The 15,855-nt window shown below is 39.7% G+C and overlaps 1 protein-coding gene across 13 annotated transcripts in view; it reads right to left on the bottom strand.

Moving 5' to 3' along the window:
- fbrsl1 (fibrosin-like 1) overlaps positions 1–15,855 on the bottom strand; it is a 1,000,035-nt gene that overhangs the window by 302,249 nt on the left and 681,931 nt on the right. For all 13 annotated transcript variants that reach the window (XM_059994617.1, XM_059994618.1, XM_059994619.1 and 10 more), the window contains one exon: positions 2,133–2,162. In XM_059994617.1, coding sequence (XP_059850600.1) covers positions 2,133–2,162 — 30 coding nt within the window. The remainder of the gene's footprint in view (positions 1–2,132; positions 2,163–15,855) is intronic.

The raw sequence follows: 15,855 nt of genomic DNA, 5'->3' as shown, positions 1-15,855 counted from the left end.
TAGAGGATACAGCATAATCAAAGTACGGAGTATGTTACAGTGATTGCATTTTAACTTGAAGATAAATTGGTCTTCATACTGTAGCTATGTCACAGGGAAAAATGCACACCAAATCACTAAAGGTTTCACAAACTGCCTTCACAAATTTTATTATGTAAATTAAAAACAAAATCAATGTGCACATTTTGTTAAAAATTCAGAACCTTTATCAAAAATACCCTTCTTCCAAAAACTTGTTACGTAATAACATTAACCAACAGGTGTAGCTAAATTAAAACCATATTTCAGAAACCAGTCTTTTCTCAAGTAAGACTGTAGTTATGTCAATTAAGATGTTCTTTATATAGGACGGTGGTGAATACCGGTAGCTCTGGTTGAGGCGTTTGCCGACCTCAGCAATTAGCTTGCAGACATTTCATCACCATGTAGCTGTTGGTGTTTCCGCCTGGGAGTGCTCATGTTTATATAGTCCCCCATTTGCCTAGCCAGGTCCTGACCGGCTATACCTTTAGTTGACCTTTGAATTTTATTGGCTCTCATTTCTTTGGCTCTTAGGGGTTCGTAGGTGGCATCTGCTTTGATATGTTTGTTTATGGAGTTATCTGAAGAGAACCAGACTTCAAAAAATTCTCATGCCTGTTTTGTGTTTGCCTGTGCTGCAACCTTCTTGTGTTTACAGGAACACAAACTGGGGTACAGAGACATGATCCATTGCCTCTGATCTTGGTGCATGAACACCGAAGGACACCAGTTTAATCAGGACAAAGTAACTTTAGGGTGTAAGTCCAAAGCTCATTGAAAGTGGCAACAAATGGGCAGGGTAATGAAGAAGGAATTTAAATACTTGCCTTCATACGCTACGGCATTAAATATAATGGTTGGTATATTATGTTGCAGTTGTGCAAAAGACTGGTTGGATCATACAGTTCCGGTTGCTTCACTACAAGAAGTATTAGGTAATAATTGAGATGGTGCAACAAAGATTCACTGAATGTTGCCTATAAGAAAGGGTGAAGTTTAAAGGATGTTTGGACAGGAAAGGACCAGAGATACACAGGAAACGCAGGCAAATGTGATTTGTGTAAGAGGGCACCACTTTTGGAGTAGCTGAGGTTTCGGTGGTGTACAATTCTATGTTTCTCTGATTCTGTGATGAAACCCCAAGAGAAACATGTATTCTGTCACTTCCTTGAAAGCCAGCTCAGAAAGTAAAGAACCCTGATGTTGTGGTGTTTACTGAGCTCAGCAATTAGTGTGCAGACGTTTCATCGCCAGTCAAGCTGACACCCTTAGTGCTCAGTTGCTGGTGTGTTTCTTTCTGGGAGTGCTTGCGTTTATATAGACACTTTCCCCCCCCGGTTTACTTGCTTCAGTCCTGATTAGCTACCCCTTTAGATGACCTTTGAATTTTCGATTGGCTTGCATGTCTTTAGTTCTTAGGGGTTCATAGATGGATGGCACTATTTCAATATGTTGCAAGGATTAAAGCCCTAACCTAGAAAATCTTTCCTTATAACTCAGGTCTTCCAGTCCCGGGAACATTCTTGCAATTTTTCTCTGTAATCTTTATTTATATCTTTCTTGCAAGTAGTCAACCAAAGCTGCACACAATACTCCAAATTAGGCCTCACCAATGTTTTATACAATTTCAACATAACATCCCATCTCCTCTACTCAATATTTTGATTTATGAAGGCCAATGTGCCAAAAGTTTAGACCCTATCTACCTGTGACGTCACTTTTAACGAATTATGGACTTGTATTCCACAGTCCCTTTGTTCTAAAGCTTCTTAGGCCCCTGCCATTTATTTGACATGTCCTATCAATGCAAACTTGACTTGCAGTCAGCTTAACTCCCAGTCTTTGTCCTATAAAATATATTCTTGACTTAACAGATATCACTGCTCACCTCAGCTACCTTTTGCAGTGCAGTAGACTAATTTCATTGGTTAAACTAGACACTCGCAAAGGCTGCATTATTATCAAGACGAAAATGTTCCTAAAAATCAAACTTACCACTGTGGAAAACATTACATGTCGATTTCCACAGGTTCTGAATCACTCAGTCAGCATTGGGATCTGCTATATGTTGAAACCAAACATGGTAGTAAAAAAAACCCAATTAGTCTTACCTTGTCGTCAATGTCACTTTCACTGTCACACTGAAAAAGAAAACAAAAAATCAGTTCCAAATCTAAAGGCATATTAAAAACTGCAAAATGTCTTGTAAAACAGTTCATTCAATTCTGATGTAACAATGAATTATGAAATTAGTTTAAGGGAGAGATTATTTTTGAAAAAAATTGTTGATTTTGAAATGGTCAGAATAACAAAGAAAGCAAGCCAGATTACTTTTTCCAATTATCAAATTAGGACTCAAGTCTGTGGACAGCTTCCTTACTGATTTCAAAGTTCAAAGTAAATTTGTGTCATATTAGATTATATTAGATTAGATTCAACTTTAATGTCATTGTGCCGAGTACAGATACAAAGCCAATGAAATGCAGTTAGCATCTAACGACAAATGCAAACAATAGTGTTACTTACAAAATGACTGTGAATAAAAAGTAAGTGCTACAGCACGCAAATATAAAAGTACTAAGACAGTACAATATGGGTGCAATACTGCTTAGTGCTGTGATGTGAGGTTCAGCAGGGTCACAGCCTCAGGGAAGAAGCTCCTCCTCTGCCTACTGGTGCTGGAGCGGAGGCTCCTGTAGTGCCTACTGTGGGAAGTGAGTAAAAACTCCATGGTTAGGGTGAGATGCATCCTTGATATTGCTTTTCGCCCTGCCCACGCAGAATTTATGGTTGATGTTCTCAATGGTGGGCAATTGGGTGCCAATAAGCCACTGGGCAGATTCCACCGCACACTGGAGTGCTTTGCAGTCTGATATGGGACAATTGCCATACCCCACTGAGATGCAGTTGGTGAGTATGCTGTCAATGGAACAGCGGTAAAAGTCCATCAATATCCTGGGACAGAGGTGAGCTTTCTTGATGCTCTGCAGGAAATAAAGGCACTGTTGTGCCTTTTTGATCAGGATGGAGGAGTTCAGGGACCAGTGAGATCCTCAGAAATGTGGACACCAAGGAATTTGAAGCTTGATACACGCTCCACTACAGCTCCATTGATGTAGATGGGGATGTGAGTGTGGCTCCTAGCATGCCTGAAGACCACAATGATTTCATATGTTGGGGGGGGAGGGTTGGCTTTTTTGCTGATTGAAAGCCACTTCTGTTGTGTCGGCCATTGATTGGCCTGTTTAAAAGTTGTGGCCGCTCTTTCCCATTGGTTGCCTTACACGCCACGGCACCAATTTCCAGTTCTGGGCACCTCAGGGGGTATAAGAATAGCACGTGCAGGAGGCTTGGCCTCTCTATCCTTTGTCCCCAAGGTCCATTTTGGACTTAGGTCACGACCTGTGCTGAAGAACCATTGGGAAGGTATGCTCCACGCGCACTCTTAACTAAGTATCTGTTAGTTGAATATTTAGTTTTGTAGTTTGCGTAACTTGGGAGACTTAAATGTTTGGTCGAACCTTTCACTATTTGTAAATAAATGATTAATATGTTTATTTGTAATTAGTATCTTCTGTCTCACTCACCAAACCTGTGAACCTGCTTTCATGTAACAATTTATAATCCAAGTACATATATGACACCACAATCCTAAGATTCATTTTCTTGTGGACATATTCAATAAATCCATAATAGGATAATAACCATAATAGAATCAATGAAATACCGCACCAACTTGGGTGTTCTACCAGTGTGCAAAAGACAATGAACTGTGCAAATACAAAAAGAAATACATAACAACAAATAAATAAGCAATAAATATTGAGAACATGAGATGAAGAGCCCTTAAAAGTAAGTCCATACTTTGTTGGAACATTTCACAGTGCTGGAAAAAGTGAAGTTGAGTGAAGTTATTTTCTTTGGTTCACGAGCCTGATGGTTGAGAGGTAGTAACTACTGCTGAACCTGGTGGCGCGTGGCCTAAGGATTCTGTATTGTTTCATGTGTGATCTTAAGTCTAGAGACAAGTTACTCAAGCATGGTACTTGCTTGGCTAGATGAACTCAGTATGGACGTCTACAGTTGCTCCTTCCTCTGGATTTCAATACAACCAGTAGGAAGCTTCCAAAGCTTATTTGATCCTTGTCTTTCTCCAAGCTGAAATGGAGCCACTGGGCAACCTTGTGTCAATTGTAAGATCAAATTTGTGAATCAGCTGATTTGTACATCCTAATATTACATCATGAGTAGATTAAGGAATATCTATAAAGCACACCATCTTTAACAATAAAAAAACTCTGAATCCCCTCTCCCCCACTTCCTCATTAACTTACCTTCACCTATTACCTTCTATCTTGTCCTTCTTCTCCTTCCCCTCCTTATTAAGGCATCCTCCCCCTACCTTTCCAGTCCTGATGAAGATTTTTGACCTGAAACATCGACTGTTGATTCATTTCCCTATATGTTGCCTGACCTGCTGAGTTTTTCCAGCATTTTGTTTAGATTGCTCTGAATATCTATGATAGACACGAGAGAATAACCAAATATTTCTTTGGATACCAGCTGTTCTGTACTGGGTAGGCTATACATCGATTTCCCTGTGAAATCACTTTTAAGAATTAGACCCATAACACATTACACAAATAATACTCTAATTACATCATTATACCTGACATGTAGGAGGATTGGCATGTCACAAGTGAAATCCCAGAGTAGATTGTCAAAACAAAATTGTATGTGAGAGAATGCAAGATTGCTGGACTGTAAAGGTTTCAATCTCTATTTCACTTGCAGATTACAATGGTACACACCATTTACACAGAAGTGAGCCTTCAAAGTCATCATGCAGCAAATTCCAACCAATTGAAATTGGAGGAAGATGAGAGGTGACTTGATAGAGGCAAATAAGATTATAAGAGGCATAGATCTAGTGGGCAGACAGAAACTTTTTCCAAGGGCATAAGTGGCTAATACAAAGGCACATAATTTTAAGATGATTGGAGGAAAAGTATGACAGGGTATCAGAACAGGTCTTTTAAACAGGGAGTGGTAAGTGCATAGAACATGCTGTGGGTGGTGGTAGTGACAGACACAGATACATTAGGGACATTTAAGGGATTCTTAGATAGGGATTTGGATGAAAGATCAATGGAGGCTAAATGGAAGGGAAGGGTTCGATTGATTTTGAAAAAGGTTAAAAGGTTGGCACCAACATTACGGGCCAAATAGTCTGCGTTTGCAGAGATTTGGAATGACATCTAAAACTTAGACAACTTTCTATAGATGTGTAGTGGTTGCATCACAGCCTGGTATAGAAACACCAATGCCCTCAAAATGAAAATCCAACAAAAGATAGTGAATACAGCCTAGTCCATCATGGTCAAAGCACTTGCAACCATTGAGCAAATCTACATGAAACGCTGTCATAGGAAATCAGCATTTACCATCAGATCATGCTCTCTTCTCATTGCTGCGATCAGGAAGAAGGTACAGGAGCCCAAGGACTCACACCACCAGGTTCAGAAACAATTATTACTTTTCAACCATCAGGCTTTTGAACCAAAGGGATAACTTCACTTGCCTAATCATTGAAATATTCCCACAACCAGTCTTAAGGACACTTCATCTCGTGTTTTGATATATATTGCTTATTTATTTGTTATTATTTCTTTCTTTTTGTTTTGCACAGTTTGTTGTCTTCTGCACTCTGGTTGAATGTCCAGGTTCTGTGGTTTTTCACTGATTCTGTTATGGCTATTTTTCTATAGATTTACTGAGTATGCCCACAAGAAAATGAATCTCAGGGTTGTATATGGTGACATAGATGTACTTTGATAGTGAATTTGCTTTGAACATATCAGATTGCTGTTTAAGTATGTGTGTCAATTCTATCAAAGCACTTCATTTCCTGCACCCAATATCCATAATCATGGGCTTTATCTTCTACCAACCAAGGTTATATTATTCCTCCGAGGCTGCTGGTTGTTGACAATAGATATGTAGCCAGGTTTTGCTAATTCTACAAGCTGGGCTGAAAACTGCTCCAAAAGTTCTCAATTATCTCTGCATATACTGACAATATTTGATGCATATTATGGTTGGCACTGTTCACATTTCTACAGTGTTCCTGTGAGTTTCAAAGGCTTGTTGCTTGTAAAAATATTACTAACATCAAATGGGTTAGATTGACAGAAATTTGCTGGGAGGGAAGCTATGCATACTGAAGCCACAATAACCAACAATTATTAATCAGACTGGCAATGTTTCGAAGTTTAAAGTACATTGATTATCAAAGTATATATACATTATACAATCTTGAGATTCATCTCCTAACAGGCAGCCACAAAACAAAGAAACACAAAAGAACCCATAAGTCTGTCGAACACCCAAAGTGCAGAAAAAAAAACAAACCATGCAAACAAAAAATGCAAGCAAATAGTGTTCTGAACTGAAGTCCACAGAGAGTCTGTCCCCAGACCCTCAGTTCAGTGTAGAGCCGAGCGTACATTGCGGAACCAGCTGATATGTCATGATGGTGCTGGAAATGTGCCGACACTTGTGCGCTGTCCCTAGCACAATCCCCAGATGCAAAATGATGCATTTCACAGAAAATAGAACATTACAGCATAGGACCGGCCTGTCATTACATGTTTTAATGTAAATGTGATAAATAAAGCTAATCTTTATCTTTTAGCAGAACTCACAATTTGAGCACATGGCATTAAAAACATGTCATGTGCACTTTGAATGAACTTTCTCCAGTCATTCCAGAGCAGGAGTTCTCAACCTGGGGATCCGTGGACCCCTCAGTTAATGATAGGGATCCATGGCATAAAAAAAGGTTGGAAACTCCTGTTCTAACTGTTCCTTAGGACTGCACAGAAGCTGCACTCCTGTCTTTAACGGCTCACAGACATTGCTTGCATGGCAGAAAAATTTTGTCCCCCAGGGTAAAGGGAAATACTGATGAGTCCAAGAGGAAACTATAAGCCATATCCAAATTTTCTATTTGAATTTACTTACAGGCTGGACCACACTCATCCGCAGGAAATAATTATAATTTCTTTTATTGAGATACAGTGTTATTCGAGCTGTGTCGCCCAGCAATTCCCTGACTTAATCCCAGCCTAATCATGGGACAATTTACAATGACCAATTAACCTACCAACCAGTATATCTTCGGACTGTGGGAGGAAACTGGAGCACCCAGAGGAAACCCATGTGGTCACGAGGAGAACGTACAAACTCCTTACAGCCATTGGCAGGAATTGAATCCAGATCACCTATAAAGTGACGTGCTAATCATACGCTATTGTGCTGCTTGATTCGCACCAGTGTTGATTCAAAGCTCTTACATTGGTTTTATCTATGTCCAATTTTATGTTTCTAATGTAATTGCACAACATTAACTTAAAGTTCATACTATACAAAACAGTACAGCATGCTAACAGCCTCTTCATATTCTATATCCCTCAGTTCCCTGTATGTTCATATAGCCCATCTAAACCAGGGGTACCCAAAGTGGGTCTGCATAGCCCTTGGTTAATAGTAAGGCTCCATAGCATAAAAAACGTTGTGAACCCCCGATCTAAATATTTCTTAAATATTACTATCGTATCTGCTTCCATCACAGTGCATTCTAGGCACTTACCACTCTTGGTGTAAAAAGAACTTGGTTTGTAAATATCCTTTCAACATTTGTCCTCTTAACTTAATGCAGTGCCCTCTAGTATTTGTTATTTCCACCCGGGAAAAAAGACTGAATCTGGGTTTGCCCAAACTTTTCTTACACCTAATACTCTCGAATCCAGACAACATCATGGTGAATCCCTTTTGCACTATGTATGCATGATGTCTGTTGGAAATCACCACTTTTTTAAAATAATACTTTTATAAGATTGGTACTTTTTAACAAACTCAAGTACTTTTCACATTCTTTGGCAGAAATCGGTATAGCAGTTAAACTAATGGTTTATCACTTCTCTCATTTTTCATTGCTAGCACATTACCCACGTGATGTAATTGCTCTAATTATGTATCTTATTAACTAATTCATTCCTTTCTAAGGGAATTCCCTCACCTTAACTGCAAAAGTGCTAGATTTTTCAGAAGAGCTGTATTTTATTTCTTTTATTCCTGCCTTACACCCCTGAGCATTAATTCCCCTCTCAGTATCATTTCTAAGCACTTTACTTAGTTTGCTTACAATTCATATATTTGTTTGGACTCGAAAGTAAACTGAAATCTTGGAATTAAGACTGCTCACCATTCTTGACTCCTGCAGTAACCCTAAGGGTCAGAAATTAAACAGATATCCAACATGTCTTTTGATTTTCTTTCAACTTGAAGAAAAGAGGAATATTTACAGTATTTCCCTGCCTCCCCGATCCAAAGGTTAATTTGTACTACTCTAGATAGATAGTTATCTTATTGATCCCAAAGGAACTTACAGTGTCACAGTAGCATTACAAGTGCACAGATACACAAATATTAGATGAGATTACAAGATTTACAAGATTTCCAAGTTCACACTGATAAGACAGTAGTGCAAGAATTACCATAATATTATACAGTAATGGGTGCACATTCTTACCATCCAGGTAGGAAGTGATGGTAGCATTGCACAGGGTGTCCATAGTAGCAGGGTATGGTAAACAGAGCTTAAGCAGAGCTCTGGTAAACACAGGTTAATAACAGTCTTACAGGAGGGGTCTTCTCTTCCCCGGCTATAGTTTGACTCATTATAGAGCCTAATGGCCGAGGTAAAGAATGAACTCATATAGCACTCTTTGGAGCAGCACAGTTGTCTATCTATTACATAAAATGCTCCTCTGTTCAGCCAAGATGGCTTGCAGAGGATGAGAAACATTGTCCAGAATTACCAGTATTTTCTGGAGGGTCCTTTGTTCTACCACAGCCCCCAGGTATATCCATCTTGACTCCTGAAACAGAGCCAGCCTTTCTAATCAGTTCCCTGAGCTATTAGCATCATCTTTGTTGATACCATTGCCCCCAGCACACCACATCATAGAAGATTGTACTGGAGACAATAGACTGGTAGAACAAGCGAAGGAGAGGCCTACACACTCCAAAGGAGTTCAGTCTCCTCAGAAAGTAGCGGCAACTTTGGCCCTTCTTGTACACAGCCTCTGTGTTGATACTCCACTCAGGTCTGTCATCCAGGTGCACCCCAATGTACTGTAAATCCTCACCACATCCACATCCTCACCATCAATAGTAACAGGGAGCAGTACAGGTTTGGTCTTCCTAAAGTCCATTACCATCTCCTTTGCTTAGTGATGTTGAGCTGTTGATTTAGCTGAACTGTTCAAAAAAGTACTCCCCCCCCCCCAACAGGGCCCTGTATTCATCCTCTTATCCTCCCTTTATACACCCAACTACTGCTGAGTCATCAGAGAATTTCTGGAGATGACAAGACTCAGTGTTGTATCTAAAGTCCGAGTTATACAGGGTAGACAGGAGCGGAGCCAGTATATATGCATACTTCTCAAGCATTTGCCTTTCACCTGAAACCATTACATTTAAATATAACCAAGGTAGTTGTTTTACCATTAGATTTTCTGAATCCACAAGATAAATAACTTGTGCTCCAATAATCACTAAATATGAATTTTATACTTAGTGGTATAGAGCTCTAAAGTATTTTAAAATGTTGCCCCATCATTTAGACCCCTGCCTTGAAGAGAAAATTCAGGAAATCCAGCATATTAGGAAGAAAACATAAATTATTTTTGTTTTATAATTCAGTGACAAAAGTGGGCAATTCAGACATGTATGGCATTAATTCCTCTGCAAAGGCAGTAAGTTCAGAATCGGAATCAGGTTTAATATCACCAGCTTTTGTAGAGAAATTTGTTAACTTTGTTGCAACAGTACAAAGCAATACATAATAGAAATAAACTGTGAATTCCAGTAAATATATATATTAATTCATATTCAATAGTTAAATTAAGTAAGTAGTGCAAAAAAAATTTAAAAAGTAGTGAGGTAGCATTCATGAGTTTAATGTCCATTCAGAAAATGGATGGTAGAAGGGAAGAAGCTGTTCCTAAGTCACCGAGTGTGTGTCTTCAAGCTTCTGCACCTCCTTCCTGATGGCAGCAATGAGAACAAGGCATGTCCTGGGTGATTAGGGTCCTTAATGAAGGACATTGCCTTTTTGAGGCATCACTCTTTGAAGACGTCCTGGATACTACAGAGGCTAGTACCCATGATGGAGCTAAGTTTACAACCCTCTGCAGCTTCCTTCGATCCTGTGAGTAGGTACCACCCTTCCATACCAGATGGTGGTGCAGCCCGTTAGAATGCTCTCCATGGTACATCTGTAGAAATCTGTGAGTGTTTTTGGTGACATACCAAATCTCCTCAAGCTCCTAATGAAATATAGCCACTGTCTTGCCTTCTCTCTGGCTGCATCGATATGTTGGATTGTGGTTATAACCTCAGAGATATTGTCACTCAGGATCTTGAAACTGAAGAATGAATGAACTCAGTTTAAACTGAACTGCAGAAATTTTATAAACTTTAGTTATAATTAGATGGGTTCTGACTGATACAGTGAATTGAATTCTCTAATCCAAACATTCAGAGCTCTGTATCCAGTTGAACTAGAATTGGGGAATAATACTGGGTGTTTAGCCATACACAAATCCAAAAAGGGGCCCAGTTGAGAAAGACCAAAGATTTTTATTCAATTGTCTGTGAAACAAGTCATGTAATCAGCACATATGACAGCTGATTATGTGACATCCCACAATGCAGATGAAATCAAGTGGCACAAAGTTTACCACAGCAAGATGGCTGATGTTTCCTGACAATCACATGTTGTAGTCATGACTTCATGGTGAATGGTGAGCAGATGTCTGCTTGAATGACCTCTCTATTCTTTACTGTTAGTTGATTCTACATTTGATCTCCTGCATTCCAAGTAACACCAAAGTTTCAATGCTTAGTTCTGCTGCAAAAATAGTTTTAGAAGACAAAAGAAGTTCTGAACACTAGCACAGCTCTTGGATGTTTCAAAGTACTTTACAGCCAGTTCACTCACTGTCTTTCATATGTGGTTATTGTTTTAATTGTTATTGCACAGGACCAGTACATAAGTTGCACAAAGTTGTAACATCAGTCAGCCCCATCTTAAGCATCCAAGACATCTTCAAGGAGCGGTGCCTCAGGAAGGCGGCATCCATCATTAAGGACCCCCACCACCCAGGACATGTCCTCTTCTCATTGTTACCATCAGGAAGGAGGTACAGAAGTTTAAAGGCACTCAACATTCTGCCATTCTGCAATTCTTCTCTTCTGTCATCTGATTTCTAAATGGACATTGAACCCATGAACACTACCTCATGAATTTTTTAAAAAAAATTCTGCTTTTGCACTATTTATTTTAACTTATCTATTTAATACACACACACCCCTATATATATATACTTGCCCTAATTCAGTTTTTTTATATATTTATCTTATATTGCAGCTGCAAAGTTAACATACCTCACAAGGGATGCCAGTGATAATAAACCTGATTCTGATTCTAACATATGAATTGAGGTAGAAAATTTCCACACAACAAATTCCCATAACGAATGTGTTAAATGATGATTTGTCAGTAATTTTCTTGACCAGATAAAAGTTGGCTCATTATCTTCTTCAAATAATACCCTCAGATCTTTAATTCAACTGTTTGCAGTAGACAATGCTAACTAAAAGACAATATAACACTTGCTTTGATGGGTCAAACAAGATACAAATCCACAACTTGCTCTCTTCAAGGTGAGGACATTACCATCAGGTAGAAGATACCGCAGCATTAGGACAAGAACTGTTCGATGGGAAACAGCTTCTTCCCCCAGACCGTGAGACAACTGAATTCCTTGCCACCACCCAGGTCTCATCATGTAAGAAGTGGCAGTAGTGTTATACTGCTTTTTTTAAACCTGTGTCATAAATACTCCTTTGTTGTTAATTTATTTGTCATAATATTACTTTATGTGCTATGTGTGTGAGTTATATATTCTATTCTGCCTTATTTAGTAATGAATGGTGGTGGACGATTAAAGGGTGGATGGAGGTGGCTTTAGAACACTTCCATGCTCAGGGTAAATGGAGGACAGCAACAGACTGTCAAAAGCAAAGCAGAAGAATCTGTGACAGAAGGCAATCTTCAGACAATCTCATTCCTTCCCAGGTAGTATCAAGGAAAGTCCATGCAGACTGGATCCAGTGAAGGGTATGGGAGACAAGCTCCAGGATAGAGTAGTGAAGAGTGCTCCAGAACAAAAATAGCTAAGCCTCTAGCAATATTGTTACAGTAGTCACAGCATCCATTCAACACAAAAGAAGCTATCATGCCTTGTCTATTAAAACAAACAGGATAAATTTAATCTAGTTAATTATATCTTCATCAATCAATTCTCAATCAGAAAAGTTCAAAGAAAATTTTAGAATCAAAGTACACATCTGTCAGCATATACAACCCTGAGATTCATTTCCCTGCAGACATACTCAGCAAATCTATAGAATAGTAACTATAACAGGATCAATGAAAAATCAGAGTGCAGAAGACAACAAACTGTTCAAATGCAAATATAAATAAATAGCAACAAATAACGAGAACATGCGGTGACAAGATAAAGAGACCTTAAAGTGAGATCATCTTGATTCATTTAAGTGTAGTTATCTCCTTTTGTTCAAGATCCTGATGGTAAAACTGCTCCTGAACCAGGTGGTGAGAGTCCTGGTGGGGCGGCTTATGCTATTTCTTGTGTATTGGGGATTAGGGGGAGGGGTCGGTGCTTCTGCTGATTAAAGTGGGCAATGGGGTGGAAGGTCGATGCTTCTGTTGCTGCTTGTGTGTCGGAGGAGGGAGGGGAGGCTTTGGGGTACTGATGTTTCTATCATTCATTCTATGGGGTCTCTTATTATGTGGATGTCTGTGAAGAGTAAGAATTTCAGGTTGTATATTGTATACATACTCTGAAATTAAATTGAACCACTTGATCTGTAATATCAGCTCAATGAAGTGGCCAAGTAGCCGTAATGAAGTACTCAATAACAGATAGTTAAATATCTGTGAGTTAAAGCTAAAAGATCAGATCAAAGCACTGAAATCCCATAACGACAGGTGACTATTTAATAGCTAAACAGGAAAATGAGCTGTAAGAATATCCCCATTGTTATCGATGGCAGGTCACAGCATGCTCATGCCAACAACACGCTGGAGCATTTGCCATCACATTTAGTTGAAGTACTACATTTATGATTCAGCTTTCTTCCCGAGATCCCCATCATCTCAGACACCAGACACTCACCAATTCAATACACTCCACATCATATCAGGAAATATCTGAGACTACTGGAAGTGGCTGATGTTATGGAGTCAGATAACCCTCCAGTTATGTTGCTGAAGATCTCTGCAAGAGAGCTAGCTGCACATCTAGGCAAGCAGGTCCATTACGGGTTACAACATTGACATCTACACAACAGTGTGGAAAACTGCCTAGATTTTTTCCTGTTCATAAACAGAACAAATCCAAGGCAGCATTTCACAGGCACTGGCATCGACGAGCCTTGATGAAACTGAAATCAAAGGCCTCAAAGGGAAAACCCTCCAAGAGGACCACAACCTTGTCGTAGGATTTGGAACTTGCATGCCTCAGTGTCCCAGAGCGTTATGCAGGATGGAATCAGGGTTTTATGCTTTGACTCTTGGCAGGGTCATTGATGCCAAACAGGTCAAAGGGTAGAGGTCAGACTAAGAGTGTTCCACCAGTCCTCCATGTTCGAGGTTTCAACTCAGGGCTAACAACCCTGACTGGTAAAACAAAACTTATGGAAAGAGCAATGAAGAATCCTTCTACATCTGAGTGTGACGGTATTCCTGAGTCTCCACCTGGGACTTGCATATCTGACAGTAGTGAAAACTGAGAAGAAGCCACTGATATAATGAAGGAAGACCTAAACACTGCCAGAGATGGAGGATCTGCCCTAAAAGCCAGCGGTGTAACAGGCAGTAAGAAGTAAGAAAGGGAAAATATAACTTGTATTAAAGATGTTTGCATGAAGGAAGATGGTTATGGCTATTGGAGATCAGTGATCCCAGCCCTTGGACATCATTGCAGGAATTACTCACGATAATGCCCAACCATCTTCAGTCACTTCATGAATAGCCTTCCTTTTGTCATAAGGTTAGAAGCTGGTATATTATGAATTAACAACATTCATTTCCAGTTTAGGACTTCTCAGCAACTGAAACAACCCAGATCTATATTCGGCAAAACCAGTACAAGTTCAGACCTGGTTTGACAAATTGCATTCATGCCATGAAATGTCAGGATGTGGGCATTTCTAACCACTTGCCATGTTGTTCAATTACTATTGCCATCAATATTCTAGGGGTCCAAAATTGATTTAAAAAACTCAGGGCCATCCATGTACAAGCAGGTGAGCTAAGGTGATCTACTTCCTAACATTCTAAGGCCTTTCCACCATTTATGAAGCACTCTCAACTTCTTTGCCAACAACTCCAAAGAAGTGCTCGGCACAATCCAGGACAAAGCAGCCATTTGACTGGGACTTACTCATTTCTCTAAGCATTTCCCCTAACACCATGCATTAGGGTTGCACATATACCATCTACAAAATACATGGTAGTTATTCATCTAGACTATTCCAACAGCATCACCCAAGCCTGTATCTCTATCACCAAGGAAAATGAACAGCAGATACACAAGAACACCATCATCTGCAAATTCCTCTCCAATTCATACAACCTCCTTACTTGGAAATATATCACCAGTCCTTTATCATCACTGGATCTGAATCCTTAAACTTCATTCTCAACAACACCCAGGGAGCAGATTCTCCAGAAGAAAGGCAGGAGCTAAAGGTATTGGCTCATCATGACCTTCTCAGGCCAACTACAGAGAGAAAAAAAGCTACCTTTGATTTCAAAATTTGCAATATTACAAAATCGCTGCTAACTTGTTTTCCAACCCCACCTCACTTCTTCCATTCCACATTTTGGATCCTCTCTCATCCTTTCTCTTCTCCTCACCTGCCTATAACCTTCACCTGGTGCTCTCCCACTTTTCCTTTCTCCCATGGTCCACTCTTCTCTCCTATCAGATTCCTTCTTCTTCAGCCTTTTACCTTTTCCACCCATCACCTCCCAGCTTCTTACTTCATATCCCACCTTCCACTCACCTACCTTCCCCTCACTTGGTCTTACTTATCACCTGTCAGCTTGCACTCCTCCTCCTCCCCACATGCTCTTATTCCGGCTTCTTTGCCCTTCCTTTCCAGTTCTGATGAAATATCAACTCTTCATTCCTCTCCATTAATGCTGCCTGGCCTGCTGAGTTCCTCCAACATTTTATGTTGCCAAGCATTCAAAGTTCAAATTAAGTTTATTATGAAAGTACATATATGTTATAATATACAACCCAGAGATTCATTTTCTTGTGGGCATTCACAGTAATTACAAGAAGCACAATTGAATCAATGAAACACTACACCCAAAAGGATGGACAAACAACCAATATGCAAAAGACAGCAAACGCCGCAGATACAAAAAGAAAAGAATGAATGAATGAATAAGCAAGCAATAAATATCAAGAACATGAGGTGAAGAGTCCTTGAAAGTGAGCCCATAGGTGTGGGAACAGTTCATTGGTGGGGTGAGTGAAATTAAGAGAAGCTATCCCTTTCGGTTCAAGAGCCTGATAGTAGAGGGGTAATAACTGTTCTTGAACCTGATAGTACGGGTCCTGAGGCTCCTGTGCTTCTTCTGTATGACAGTAGCAAGAAGAGAGT

This window comes from Hypanus sabinus, chromosome 18 (assembly GCF_030144855.1).
Source record: "Hypanus sabinus isolate sHypSab1 chromosome 18, sHypSab1.hap1, whole genome shotgun sequence".
Lineage (NCBI taxonomy): Eukaryota > Metazoa > Chordata > Chondrichthyes > Myliobatiformes > Dasyatidae > Hypanus > Hypanus sabinus.
Note: the sequence above shows the minus strand (reverse complement) of the source record. Positions and strands in the feature narration are given on the sequence as shown.